Genomic DNA, 13768 nt, shown 5'->3' with positions numbered 1-13768 from the left:
TGACCATCGTTCATCTTATTTAAAAAGGTGCTTTTTCCTCAACTTTGAGACAGAGGCCGTTTCTCAATCGCGAGTACGCTTGCTTGGTAGCACAGCCGAGCCGAGCATCTTGCTTCAGAAGTGAGGCAAGAATACTTCCTGGCATTCGGAAAACAAAGAGTGGAACACGCTAGCAAGTGTGCAGGTGTGCGTCATATGAGAGGCCCCGCCTCTTACATCTTCCGCCACAGATTTGGGGAAATTGGTCCGTGCGCAAAGCATTGTGGGGATTTTAAGGACGCGAAGTCTACCCATGTGCAGCCTCGAAATTTCCCCCAAACCAAGGACGCGGCCTCGGTGGAATTCCAAGTATGCTGGAGATTGGAACAGTCCTTCGGCGGCACTCGATGACGTAGCATCCTTGAAATATTGGCTTGGAAGCCAGTATCCCCGAGATTGAGAAACGGCCAGATGCTCTGCTGTCGCTTTAAATTCATGCTGGTGATGAACACGTGATGCTCTGACGCTGTAAATCAGAAGTGGGCGTGGTTAATTCTCCACTGGCCTGGTCGCATGATTTACAGGAATCAGGTTCTACAAACAATAAGACATTTAGGTACAGTAAGCAACAGTCAAATGTGATTAAAGTTTTCAATCTGATGATAACATGTGAATACATTTGAGATTAAAGTCAGAACTCGTGAAAAAATATATATTTGTGTCACATCCCAAAAAAAGGTTTCTTATGTGGCCGTAATCCTGCTCCGTCTGACTTCTGAGAATAAAGTCAGAATTGTGACAAAAAGTTCAGAAGTCAGGGTAAATGGGCATTTAAATACCAAACGAAATATATTTAGAGTTCTTCATAGAAACTTTAAAAGTTAACATAACTGGTCAGATGGGCGGCTGGGCAGCTGTGGCTCAGTGGATAGAGTGCTGGACTTCGAATCAGAGGGTAGCAAGTTCGAGTCCCAGTGCAGTCAGCATGTCGTTGTGTCCCTGAGACACTTCTCCTCAAAGTGCTCCTGTGGGGGTTGTCCACAGTACTGAATGTATGTAAGTCGCTTTGGATAAAAGCGTCTAACAAGTGACATGTAATAACTCACATATGTGTAAATATATATTATACACATGTTTATGTAGTTCTGCAGCAGGTTTACAGTATTCTGCTGATGAACTACAATTTCACAAACTGCATTAAAGGACCTTTATTTATTTATTTTATTTAATCGTTTATTTAGCAGGGACAATGCACATTAATGAACACTTTAAACAAATAATGCGTCAAGTGTAAATATGCCGGATTTTAGTTTTGAGCTAATTTCCATCCGTAGTCCCTCATATACACAGTGGCGACTGGTCATTAGGGGCAGGTGGGGCACAGCCCCACCTAGTGTCAGCAGAAAGTATTACAAATAATGATTACAAAAATGCAAAAAATAAAATAAAAAAATATATAAAATATATTTTAAGATCATGTTTAATCATCTGATTCGTCTGTACATTTCTGTTTTAGTCTGTGTTCTTCTAATTAGTGTGTCTACAGTCACAGTGTGTGCCTATTGAGCTGTTTAGAGCCATGTGGGACAAAACCTGATTATGCCCCTTCCTCTCGCTGTGAAGTGAACGTGACTGTAAAAACTACACTGCGCATGCTCAGAGTATTTTGTAATGTAATGTGTGTGGCAAAAAAATAATGACCAGAGGGGCATGGAGCTACCATCCCCACCATACGTCATCTCAAATCATTCAGAGCTGATTGGCTGTAAGTACGTGTGCCGCGAAAAGTGTGCTGTGTGAAGAGGAGACGAGAGAGCTGCAGGGGCGCGTCCTAAAACCAGGAAGTAAGCACAAAAAAGCAATGAGATTTCTCCATAGGATTTTAGAAAATAGCTCCAAATAAGATCTGTGGGAAACGTACCTGTTAGATAAATGCACGTTTTGTTCAGCCGGATAACATCCACATGTCTACCCTACTTTTATAATTTTTTTATCATAAATCTATGGATTAGATTTATGATAGACTTTTGAAACTACAAGAACATAAGGAGGACTTTTACAAAAAAGTAATAGAAATGTTTGTCCAGAAGGATAGGAAAATGGACTTCATCTTCAAGTCAAGGTAAGACCGCCATTTGATTGAAAATGGGATCTTACTAAGAGAGAACAATTCAATATTTAAATGATAAAATTACATTTTTTGGGTATCCTTTTGTTGAACTGTCTGTTTAAAATTAATCGAAGCATCAGACAAAAAAAGCTTTTGAAAATAATATTATATTTTGGTTTAGGTCAAAATATAATATTTGTAAACCTGAAGAGTCAGTGCCAGTGCCTCAGCAGCCATGAACCTCACTGCACGTCACTGCAGAAGCTTATATATAGACATCTAAGTTTTTTGTGCCCCACCACTTTTGTACATATAAAAACGCCACTGCATATACAACATGTGTGCAGACATCCACTGCCTCTGTGCAATCTACTCTAAGGCGCCTCCTGCTGGTGGGAGCTCTGCAGCACACTCACTAACAGCAGTACTGCATAAAGTACTACATAACACTGCAGCAGCACACATAAACACACTTATTTTCTATTTTCTTTTCTTTCTTTTCTTGTTTATTTCTTGTAAAATGCCTTGTCTTTTATGCTGCTAAAACACACCTTTCCCCCCCAAATTGGGATCAATAAAGTACCATCTTATCTTATCTTATCTCTTATCTTTACTACAGTACACACAGAGGTGGGAAGTAACTTAGAAAAACTCAAATACTGTCCTTGAATACAATTTTGGTGGACCTTCAGTTAGTAACATGATTCAGTTAGCAAGGTGACTGTGTACTGTTTAACAAATATATTTCGAATGTCGAATTTATATTAATTGACATTTCACTATGACAGAGTGGACATGTTAAGCTTGACAACTTCCAACTACACACATAATATGATCAAAATGACCAAATATACGTTTAAATACTTATTCTGCAACTAGCCAATGTCTCAGCCTCCATTGGGAAAGACAAAATGGTGGTAGTAATGTAACTGAAAACATCAGAGGGTTTATTATAGGGGCAGTTACATCATAATGACAGGGTGGACAGCAAATGTCAGGGACACATGCAAAATGTTCAATGTTATTATGAAAATAGAATATACATGATCAAAATGACTTGTTTTATCAAATAACTCGTTGTGGACAATTAAACCATATAATTATTTTTAAAATGTAGTATCATTTAACCACTTATTACACACACTGTGGTTAGCAGAGCAGTGTGTGGGACATGCCAACATCACGTACATCCAATGAAGAAATACGGTATAAAATGAAGGAAACACATTTCAAGAGACTTATCATTGTACTGATATGTGTGTAAATGTTTGGCCTTTTCTAATAAGACCTCAGAGTTTAATTATTTTGCTACATTTTCATGATAACTGAGTGATTCTGATGGGGACACCAAAGTTACTTTATAGTGATATTGACCCAGCTGCTCCAGCACACTAACAATGATGTCAAACAGACAGTCTGTGGTTAGTACAAACTCATACTAGTTCTCTCAGAAGTATTTCAGTACATGAAGTTATTACTGTCTGTTCTTGATCGAGCAAAACAAAAAGATGTAAAGAATGCTTTCTTAGCCTCGGACAGAGTTAGTGACACGTGGGTAATCGATTCACCTCTCAAGAAGTTTGATTTGAAAATCTCCAAAATTGTTTCCAATGACAGTTCCCTGAAGGCAGCATCTCTCTGGACCAATGGGATTCCTCCATGTGATTTTGGATTATGTCAGAAAATGATCTCTGTGTCAAACCAACGTTTAGTTCATCAGGATAATCTCACATACCCCGTCTCTTGCGTTGGGTCATACCCCCCTTCACATGCTATTTTCGGTCAAAATTGACCGGTGTGTTTTGCACAGTGATATCTCTGGAACCCCTTATCCAATCTTGATGGTTGACATCTCATTTGAACAGTCAAAGCAAGTAGAATCAAGGGATGATAAACAGAATGACACCAGGGGTGAATTTCATGTTATTTTTGGCAGTGTGTTCAAAGATAGTGCTTATTTTACATTACTGTATATTATAAAAATGCTTGCCCTGTAGGCTGTGTTCACTGGAGATGGAAACGCTTTAGTTAGTGTTGTAGCTGAGATTCTTCCCGTTCCAAGGATGTATGGGATGTATTGATTTGATACAAGCAAGCCAGTGTTTCATGTCATGGTCCGGACCCACCGGTGGGCCCATCAAGTTCAGCATTCACTGTGATGAATATAAAATAAGAAACTGATACTGTTTTCCTCAATGAACATTTATTGAAAGAGAAATATACCATAATGTGTGTGTGTGTGTGTGTGTGTGTGTGTGTGTGTGTGTGTGTGTGTGTGTGTGTGTGTGTGTGTGTGTGTGTGTGTGTGTGTGTGTGTGTGTGTGTGTGTGTGTGTGTGTGTGTGTGTGTGTGTGTGTGTGTGTGTGTGTGTGTGTGTGTGTGTGTGTGTGTGTGTGTGTGTGTGTGTGTGTGTGTGTGTGTGTGTGTGTGTGTGTGTGTGTGTGTGTGTGTGTGTGCGCGTGCGTGCGTGCGTGCGTGCGTGCGTGTGTGTGTGTGTATATAGATGTTTTCCATCTGCAGGATGAACATAATACACTCATACCCATTAATTTTCTATGGCTGTCAATTCTGACCGAAAACATCATGGGTGTTTCACTGTTGAATAAATCACTCAAAATCCAATGCAAGTGGTGATCATCAAGTGTGTATGTCCAGAGGCCTGGTGTGGAGGATAACGTTAGGTATTGAAGCAATTGGATGAAAAACACAATATTTATGATTAAAACAAAAGTCATTCGGTCACTTTTGACCCGAAACGCAAGAGAAGGGTTAACACTTTATGATTTCTGAAGTAAGAAGCTAATGTTAGACTATCTCTTCAAAGCAGGAACAGGAAGTGGTTTTACGGCTCGGACAGAAGAAGAAGAAGAAAAAGAAGAAGAAGAAGAGTTGATCTCATTGCACCAAGAAGCAGAATGAAGGACACTTCTCTCCTGCTCCGTGAGTAACCCTGAACACATTTAATACTTCCAGATATGAAAGAGGGATAAAGGGTCATGTTTAATAGATGAGAACAAATGGGGTTTAAATGTTATAGAAACAGTGAAAAAGTGATCAACAATATCTCTGTCCTGAATGCAGGACTCGTGTTTCTGTTTTGAATGTAATCACTTCAAACTAAGAAAGTGTTGTGTTTGATCTCCAGTGCTGAGCTCCCTGTTCTGCTGCTCAACAAACGCAGGTCAGTAACCTTTAGATTCTCAGGAGGAAACACTTTGCTGCTGGTTCTCTTTCTCAAAGACACAGAGACATTCTCTTTTTCAAAGAATGCTTTAAAGGCTACATTTATTTCTGCTCACTAAACTATATTGAGTTGAATATTTGATCCTGTTTGAGTGTTTGTTAACGTGATGAAACCACTGCCTCTGAACACTCTGACGCCTGAACGCCTGCAGTCAGTAAAGCTCACAGATCTATGAATACATGTGAGTGGTTCTTCCAGTATCTGCTGCCACAGCTGCTTCATAGCATCAAGACGCTCCTTCACTTCATGAGACCCTCAACTATACCACATTTAAGAACTCTTTACACATCAGAGGATCCAATCCTACCACGCTTTATGAGTAGCAAGACGTTCCTTTCAAAGCAACTCTTTCTGTTGTTTGTCTGGATATAAGAGGAACTTCCTGATGAAATCATCATCTGTCTTTTTGGAGATGTTCTGTCTCTGTTTGAAAAGTGGAAAAGGTGAATTCCTTTTGACTCTGGGTTCAGCTGTAGGGCCTGTTGTGATCTGAACTAAACACAAGTACATTGACAACAGTGGACTTGGACACGTAAGAGATGGGGCACGAGTACCTTTAAAATAACTCTTTAAATACAATGTTTTATTATCTGTATTGTTATGTGTTCGGCCCCTGATGTGAACTGCAAGTATTATGTTCCCTCAGGATAAAGAGTTCACTAAACCTAACCAGACATGGCGCTCACTGCAGTTTGAATATTGCATGAGTCCACATTGTGATGTTGATAACATTTCCATTAGTTGTGCATCCCTTATTACCGTAATGAGGGTTTACTTGGAGCAGGCAAAGTTTCCTGAGAGAAAGAGAGCTTGCTGCGTAACCAGTAAAAAGAAGCTCTGGAGAACTTTATTCTGGGACGGGTTTTATTTTTTAAGTTTGACTCAGAATCCAATAACTCCCTGCAGCTCGTCTGACGGTGACTCCCAGCAGATCTCAGGTATTTAGAGATGAACGTGTCTCTCTGAGATGTGAGGACGCCTCTGATGGATGGACTGTGAGGAGAAGCACGAGCTATGAGAACAGAGCTGAGTGTGAAGACTGGGGAACACCTGCTGGTTCCTCCTGTAACATCAGCTCCTCTGACCCTGTGGACAGTGGAGTGTACTGGTGTGAGTCCCCAGAGGGATCCACCAGTAACACCATCACCATCACCGTCTCTGGTAAGATCAGCCTCTCTGTTTCCTCATCAATACTAAAAATAATTTAAGAAGTTCATCAGAAAGAGGAAGCTGGACGACCTCAGAGCTGCTAGCTTGTGCTAACCACAGGGTACAAAACACACATTCTCACACACACTATCATCCACTAAAATACTCCTCAGTACAGACTCATACTTCAGGGGCTGGTAAACACATATTTTATACATTTTATTTTCTTCTATATTATCATAATTTAAAGACTCCAGTCGGTCCTCACATGAATATAAGAACAATAAAACATACACACAGTCCCTGAGGACCAATCATTACCTTGGTCTGATTGGTTGTTGCAGGTTTTGTGATCATTTGATGTGTGTGACGTCTTCTCCTATTTCAACTGCAGAAGCTGAAATGAACAGAAAGGAAAAAACATTGATATCAATTAAATCTCATCTTTTAACACAAAATGAAAGAAAATGCAGACGTGATTCATGGAAGAAACATGAAGAGAAAGGTTCTTTTCTTAAATCTTAGTCTAGTGGGTCAGAAATATAGAGTTAGTTTTGGATGGTATGATGATAAATGATCGTTTCTTCATACTGGACTAATATATATAATAAAGTCTTTAAACCATGTGGAACGGCTTAAAAATCCCTCCTATTTTCCTAATTATTAATTATTAATAATTAAAGATGTTATTATCAAAAGCAGTTGTTATTAAATTAGAGTTTTACTAATCATTAGTGAAGGTCTGTACGGAGAGTTTCAGAGTTTATGAAGTTCAGATTGAGGAAAGTATCTACTTATGCTAAGCTAACTGACGCCATATAGTCATATTGTCCAATGTCATTATAACAGTGATTACTTTGTTGAGGTTTGTTACGTTATTTTTGTCAAGTGTATTTTAATGTGAGTAAAGTCCATTGTTCTACTTATAGGACGTTTCAGACTTCAGCATGCTAACGTTAGCTTTTCAGTTAGCTACACAACAGCCTCACTTGGCAGGTAGTGGGTTCATTAATAATCTCTGCCATGTGTAAGTTATTGATCACGTTCATTCTCCATCTGTCTCTGTGTTCAGGTGGATCAGTGATCCTGCAGAGTCCTGCCCTCCCTGTGATGGAGGGAGATAACGTCACTCTGACCTGTAGAACAAAGATGTCCGACAACCTCCTCGCTGAATTCTACAAAGATGGCGTCTCCATCAGGAATGAGTCTGATGGTCACATGACCCTCCACCATGTCTCCAGGTCTGATGAAGGCCTCTACAAGTGTAGAGTCCAGAATGAAGGAGAGTCTCCAGAGAGCTGGCTGTCTGTCTCAGGTGAGGAGCTTTCCTTTGGTTTCAGGACTCATTGTATTTCTGTAGCATAGCATACACATGCAGCCCTTCACAAACAGCCAATGGGATTTCTCCATCGGATTTTGGATTATTACAGAAAATAATCTGCCATAAAATAAAACAATCTTAATAATACTAATTTCAGGGTGTTGGGACTATTTCCTGCTGTAAAGCCTAATATTAGGATTACCTGAAACACAAATACTAAACAAAACAAGATGGAAGGTGAAATGTTTATTTCTGTGCTTTTAATTATTTCTTTTTTCTTTTTAGAGAAACTCACCACCACTGCTCCTCTTGCTGCATCGCTCTCTGTTCTGGTTCTGGTTGTGCTGGTTGTTCTGGTTGTTCTGGTTGTTCTGGGGCGACGACGCATCCGAAGGAAACCTGAAGGTCAGACACAGACAACAACAACAATCTCAAATTGTCCAGCAGCTCAATTTAAAAACACACATTATCCAGGAGAATTTATTGCAACCAAAAGAATCCCCTTTTCATTTGTGAGCTAGGTAACAATTATGCAAAACACTGAACATATAATTTGTCTTAATTAAGAAAGAGATTTTATTGAATCCAAAAGTAATAAATGTTTCCACCTTTTCCATGTTTTGATTAATGCATAAAGAGACGGGAATAGATGACATTACATTACATGTTACTTGTTAGACGCTTTTATCCAAAGCGACTTACATACTCAATACTGTGGACAATCCCCACAGGAGCAATTTGAGGTGAAGTGTCTCAGGGACACACCGACATGCTGACTGCAGTGGGGTTTGAACCTGTGCTCCCTTATCCCAACACCAACGCACAACCCACTGCGCCACAGCCTCCCTTGATGCACATTTAGCTACAATGTTAGCTTAGCATAGCTCAGACCGACCCGATCTCCATTCAGAACATATTTTAAACATTTGTCATCATACGGACTGACCTGAAAAAACATGAACTCAGAATTATCAATAATAGGTATTATTATGTTGTAATTCTGCATCATTTTTATATGTTTATTGCAATTAAATAAATAAAATGTTAGTTCTGGGATCTTTCTGATGTTCTTAAGTTCACATGTGAATTCCCAGAGACAGTTAACACACTCAATCATTGAATGTGTGTCTTTAATATTTGAGGTTTAGTGTTCAATTAATAATGCATTTTAATATATAAGTTATATATATATATGTTGTGCTTTTTAACCTAATTACCAACTGTCTGCTAAAGACAAGGACAAATCAAAACAATCCTTAGCATATTCATTTGTGTTCAAATTGTGTTCAAAGTCAAAGTAATGTTTGGTCCTTTGTGTTTCCTTTCAGCTGCTGAAGTGGAAAAGGGAGAAGACGTCACATACAGCGACGTCAAGATATCCCAAAGCCGGAAGAAGCCAATCAAACAGAGCCGACGAAGCCAAGGTAATGATTGGTTCTTAGGGACTGTGTGTTAGTTCTTGTCCTTAAGAGGACACTTAAGAAAAAGACAATTTTCTCTAAAAGGGAATACAAAATCAATGTTTACTGGTCCCTAAGGTTTCAGACTGCAGTGAGGTCTATTTTAGTGGATGATAGCGTGTGTGAGAACGTGTGTTTGTACCTTGTGGTTAACACAAGCTAGCAGCTCTGAGGTCGTCCAGTTTCCTCTTTCTGATGGAACACACTTCAGAAGTGTTGACCTGCACACGCTGCACTGCAGGACTGTTAATAACACAAAGAAATAATATGAGTAAATTATAAATGTGCATTTAACAATCTGATTACATACAATATATAATTATAGTTGCACATGCATGCACATATGTGTAGTTTGTCTGACGTACCGATGTGTTAATTTTGTTCAACATGTCGACATTTCTTGATGAAATCTAGCAGCTGTTGTTGCTAAGTTTCCATCGCAGTTGTTGAAGCTATTTTCCGCTTTCTAAGAAGCAGAAGTGTAAAGAAGAACAACTTTTTCACATCGCTCTTAAAAAAGGAGTGGTTCCCACGAGACGGAGGGTAGAAAGAGAGCGGGAATGAGCGAGACGGAGGGTAAACAGAGCGGGAATGTAGGGCCGGCAGGTGTCGGTGCTCAAAGTGTTTCAACCAAGTTTCAACTTTGTGCAGAAACACACACTCACATGTCTCCATGCTTTAATGTTCAAAAAGCTCTTTATTTCTCTCATACTGCCTGTGCTGCAGCACCTCTTTTCACCCTCTGTCTGAAACCAGAGTCCAGTCTACTCTGATTGGTTAGCTGGCTGGCTCTGTTGTGATTGGTCAACCAGCTTAGAGATGTCCCACCCCCAAGTATATCAGGTACAATGTGTTGGAGCGCTAGCCAATAGGAGCACGAGTGTTCCATAGTGATGTCACTATGTTCAGGAAGTAAACAAAGGAGTTTTTACATTTCTAATGAAGTTCTAAGAAATACAAATCAATAGTGTAAGCACCGACATTACACCCTACATTCACGCTCTGTTTGCCCTCCGTCTCGTGGGTCAGTTTGTAGTTTCTTTCCACTCTGCTTGTAAAACCACAGCAGGCTCATTTCCAGAGAAGTGATCTCATCGTGACGTTTGGGTTTTTCTCTCCAACGCCAAATGTATTTTAATCGAGGCGGGCAGCTCTGTGGTCGCCCAGCTTCCTGTTTCAGAAGAACACCTTTCATCGTTCTCAAGCAACATCAACAGTTAAACCACAACAGCGTTATTATTGTTATATTATATGTATAATATTCCATGTAACTCTGATGATGTGTTTCACCGTGCAGAGAGCGATCCAGCTGCAGTTTACTCTGAAGTGAAGACGAAGACAGACGTCTGTTACGGAGACACCGTGATCAACACAAACAGGAGGAGAGGTACACCAACACATGCTAACTGTTCCCTCTGCTTTCATTCACTATGCTAAGCTAAGCTAACAACGTCCACTGAACACTCACACAAGAAAGAGCAAAAGAGTAATTCCTAAAAGATTCCTTTAAATACATATACTGTGTGATATTAACAAAACGAGTATTACATACAAATGTAAACTTTTAAAACACAGAAAATAAAAATTAACTAAAAGCCATAAATTAAAACGGATAATAAAACTATAAATACAATAATTTACAAACAAAGTACAAAAATCAAACATTTAAAAATAAATATATTTACATGTTCCTCCGTACCCAAATCTTTTAAAAATGGGGGTACAACGAGCGGATACAGATTTGCTGCCGATATGACGTAATTTCGGATGGTGGACCCACAGAAAGTTGTTATCAGAAACAATGCCTGACGTGTTTTGGACGTAATCTCGTCTTTGTTTACATTAGCAAGCCTCGCTAACACTCAGAGCTAACCTGTACTGGAGAGAGCATGTGTTTAAAAAGCAGGAAATAAAAAAAGGAACTCACCTTGTGATAAACCCGCAAGAGAAAAAGCATTTGAGCTCCATACTATTTCAGAAAGAATCCTTGATGTGGTTTAGAACAGGATGGCGTTTTATCACAGCAGAATTTAACTTTATCTCCGGTAGAATTCTGATCAGGCATTTTTTTAAACTGAGGACCCAAAATCAGCATTTCTCTAACAGCTGAAACTGAGGGATATGAGGGATGTCTAAAATGCATGATCTGTTTGTATTTTGAGCAAAACACATCATAGACATGTTTTTATATATTTGTATATAACTGAGACCCATAATATATGCCTTGAAATAGCATGATAGGTGCACTTTAAACCCTTTAAATAACCCAAAAAAGAATACCTTATATTGAATAACTATTATAGATGAAATCAGGTAAGTTAGCTCAGCTCTGCACACACAGTGCAGATATAAATATGATTATGTTATAAAAGCAGTAACTTCCTGTTTGCATGTATATTTAATAAAGTTTCTCCTGTTTTTAGCAGAGATCGTCCCCGAGCCGGACGTCCTGTACTCGTCTCTGAAGTAAACCTGAAGAAGAACTCCTGGTCATCTTTTTATTCTCTGTGTTACTAGTGACTCTAAAGTGACACACTCGGAATAATGTATTATTTATTTATTTTTAAATGTTTTCGGATTTCACATCGCATAAACACCAAATCCCAGCGTGCATAGCGTATAGCGGAATATCAGTATGAGAAAAACGGCATCCTGTCCTTTGACCCTCACATCGTACAAGGAAAAACTTCCAGAGAAAAACCCACAGTTAATATACACACATTCCTTCACATTTACATTTTAATTTACATTAAAGTATTTCGTGAGGCCTTCTAACATGTTTTTAAATATAACTACGGTTGTAGTTGAAGAGTTTGTAAATTAACATGAACCGAAGCTGTTGCCTGTTGCAATATACAGTCTATGGTTGCTACAGAGGATTGTGGGTAATGTAATGTCTTCGGCCATCCAAAACTCATAGAAAACGACTTGTTTCTCAGAATTGAAGGGGAAAACGTGACAAAAGCATTGTACACACACTAAAACCTATCAATGTCGTTTAATTAGCAAGGATAATCTGGTGTTTTTGAGTTGATGAGTAGTGGAGATATCTCTGTCAAATCAATACAGTAAGGGGAATACTTACTTCCGGGTGTAGGGGAATACTTACTTCCGGGTGTACAATTCTCCGTTATCCAATGGGAATGGACGCTCACATTGCCTTTAACAGCCGCCGACACAAACGAATGCCGTGCTTCCATGAGCGTCAAATCCCGCCGCCGATGGGAATACATTGCAATCAGTTGAAAGCTCTTTGCGTCCCTTTATGAAGCTGAAGGAGCCTCGGAGCGTCCCAACTGCACGCCTCGGGACCCTGACCAAGCGTCACTCCTGGACGTTTATGGAGTGAGAGTGTGTTGGACAAACAGCTCCATTTGTTCTGGTTTGGCCGCGGCTAACCGAGAACAAAAACACACCTGATAACAGAGGACACACACGGCAGACACACACACTGTGTGCAGTTTATATCAGCGACGTGCAGTCAGGGGAGGTAGAGCCTCACCTCCTGTGATACTCCAATGTAACGGAAAAAACCCTAAAGAAAAAAATAATAATAATAATAAAATGTCTCCACTGATCTGTGTTGTAAGTGTGATTTCTGTTTGATTCCAATCGCTTTTTATTGTCAAAATCGGCAAATTTGTCGAACTCCACTACAACTACATGGGAGCGATGAGAGGTGAGGCGGGGACGAGCTCTGCCTCACGTGACCCTACAGAAACTGGCTGGAAAGCGGGCCCTAAGCGCCTGTTCCCATCTCACAGGTCACACATGTAATGTTTGTCGATCCCTTTATTCCATGTGTCCTTGCCATCCATAGTCTCTAAATAACTTATTTCACGTATATATGGCTCGCTGGTCTCATCATACAACGGCAATGAAAAAGCACAGAGACGGTAGACGCAAACAACAAGCTAGACTTTTGAAACCAGAGGAAGATAAGGAGGACCTTTACAAATAAGTAATAGAGATCTTTGTCCAGAAGGATAGGCAAATGGACTTCAAGTCAAGTCAAGGTAAGACCACCATACTAAGAGAGAACAATCCAATATTTAAATGAAACCACATGTCTTGGGTATCCTTTTGTTGAACGGTCTGTTTAAAATGAATCGAAGCATCAGACTAAAAAAGCTTTTGAAAATAACAGAATATTTTGATTAAGGTCAAAATATAATATTTGTAAATCTGACTCTGAAAGAGTCCGTGCCTCACCAGCCATGAACCTCACCGCACGTCACTGGTTCATATTGTGTATATCAAATCATGGTGGAAGAAGTACTCAGATACTTTACTGAAGTAAAAGTACAAGGTACACAAGTACAGAGGCAAGTACAGAGGAATCCAAAGAGCTGCATTACCGCCCTCTGCTGGATGAAAAACTAAACTTTTCCTCAAACCAATTACTAGATTTACTCAAGTACTGTACCAAAGTGTAATTGTGAGGTACCTGCACGTTACGGTAGTATTTTCATGTTATGCTACTTTATACTATTACTTCTCTACTT

The 13768-nt window shown here is 39.5% G+C and overlaps 1 protein-coding gene across 1 annotated transcript in view; it reads left to right on the top strand.

Moving 5' to 3' along the window:
• LOC117480805 (low affinity immunoglobulin gamma Fc region receptor III-like) overlaps nucleotides 1-11934 on the top strand; it is a 171847-nt gene extending 159913 nt beyond the window's left edge. The window contains exons 5-8 of the mRNA XM_034128284.1: nucleotides 8089-8208; nucleotides 9132-9227; nucleotides 10561-10650; nucleotides 11690-11934. Coding sequence (XP_033984175.1) covers nucleotides 8089-8208; nucleotides 9132-9227; nucleotides 10561-10650; nucleotides 11690-11733 — 350 coding nt within the window. The 3' untranslated portion in view covers nucleotides 11734-11934. The remainder of the gene's footprint in view (nucleotides 1-8088; nucleotides 8209-9131; nucleotides 9228-10560; nucleotides 10651-11689) is intronic.
• The last annotated feature ends 1834 nt before the right edge of the window (nucleotides 11935-13768 follow it).

The sequence above is a fragment of the Trematomus bernacchii genome, unplaced genomic scaffold (genome assembly GCF_902827165.1).
Source record: "Trematomus bernacchii unplaced genomic scaffold, fTreBer1.1, whole genome shotgun sequence".
Lineage (NCBI taxonomy): Eukaryota > Metazoa > Chordata > Actinopteri > Perciformes > Nototheniidae > Trematomus > Trematomus bernacchii.
Note: the sequence above shows the minus strand (reverse complement) of the source record. Positions and strands in the feature narration are given on the sequence as shown.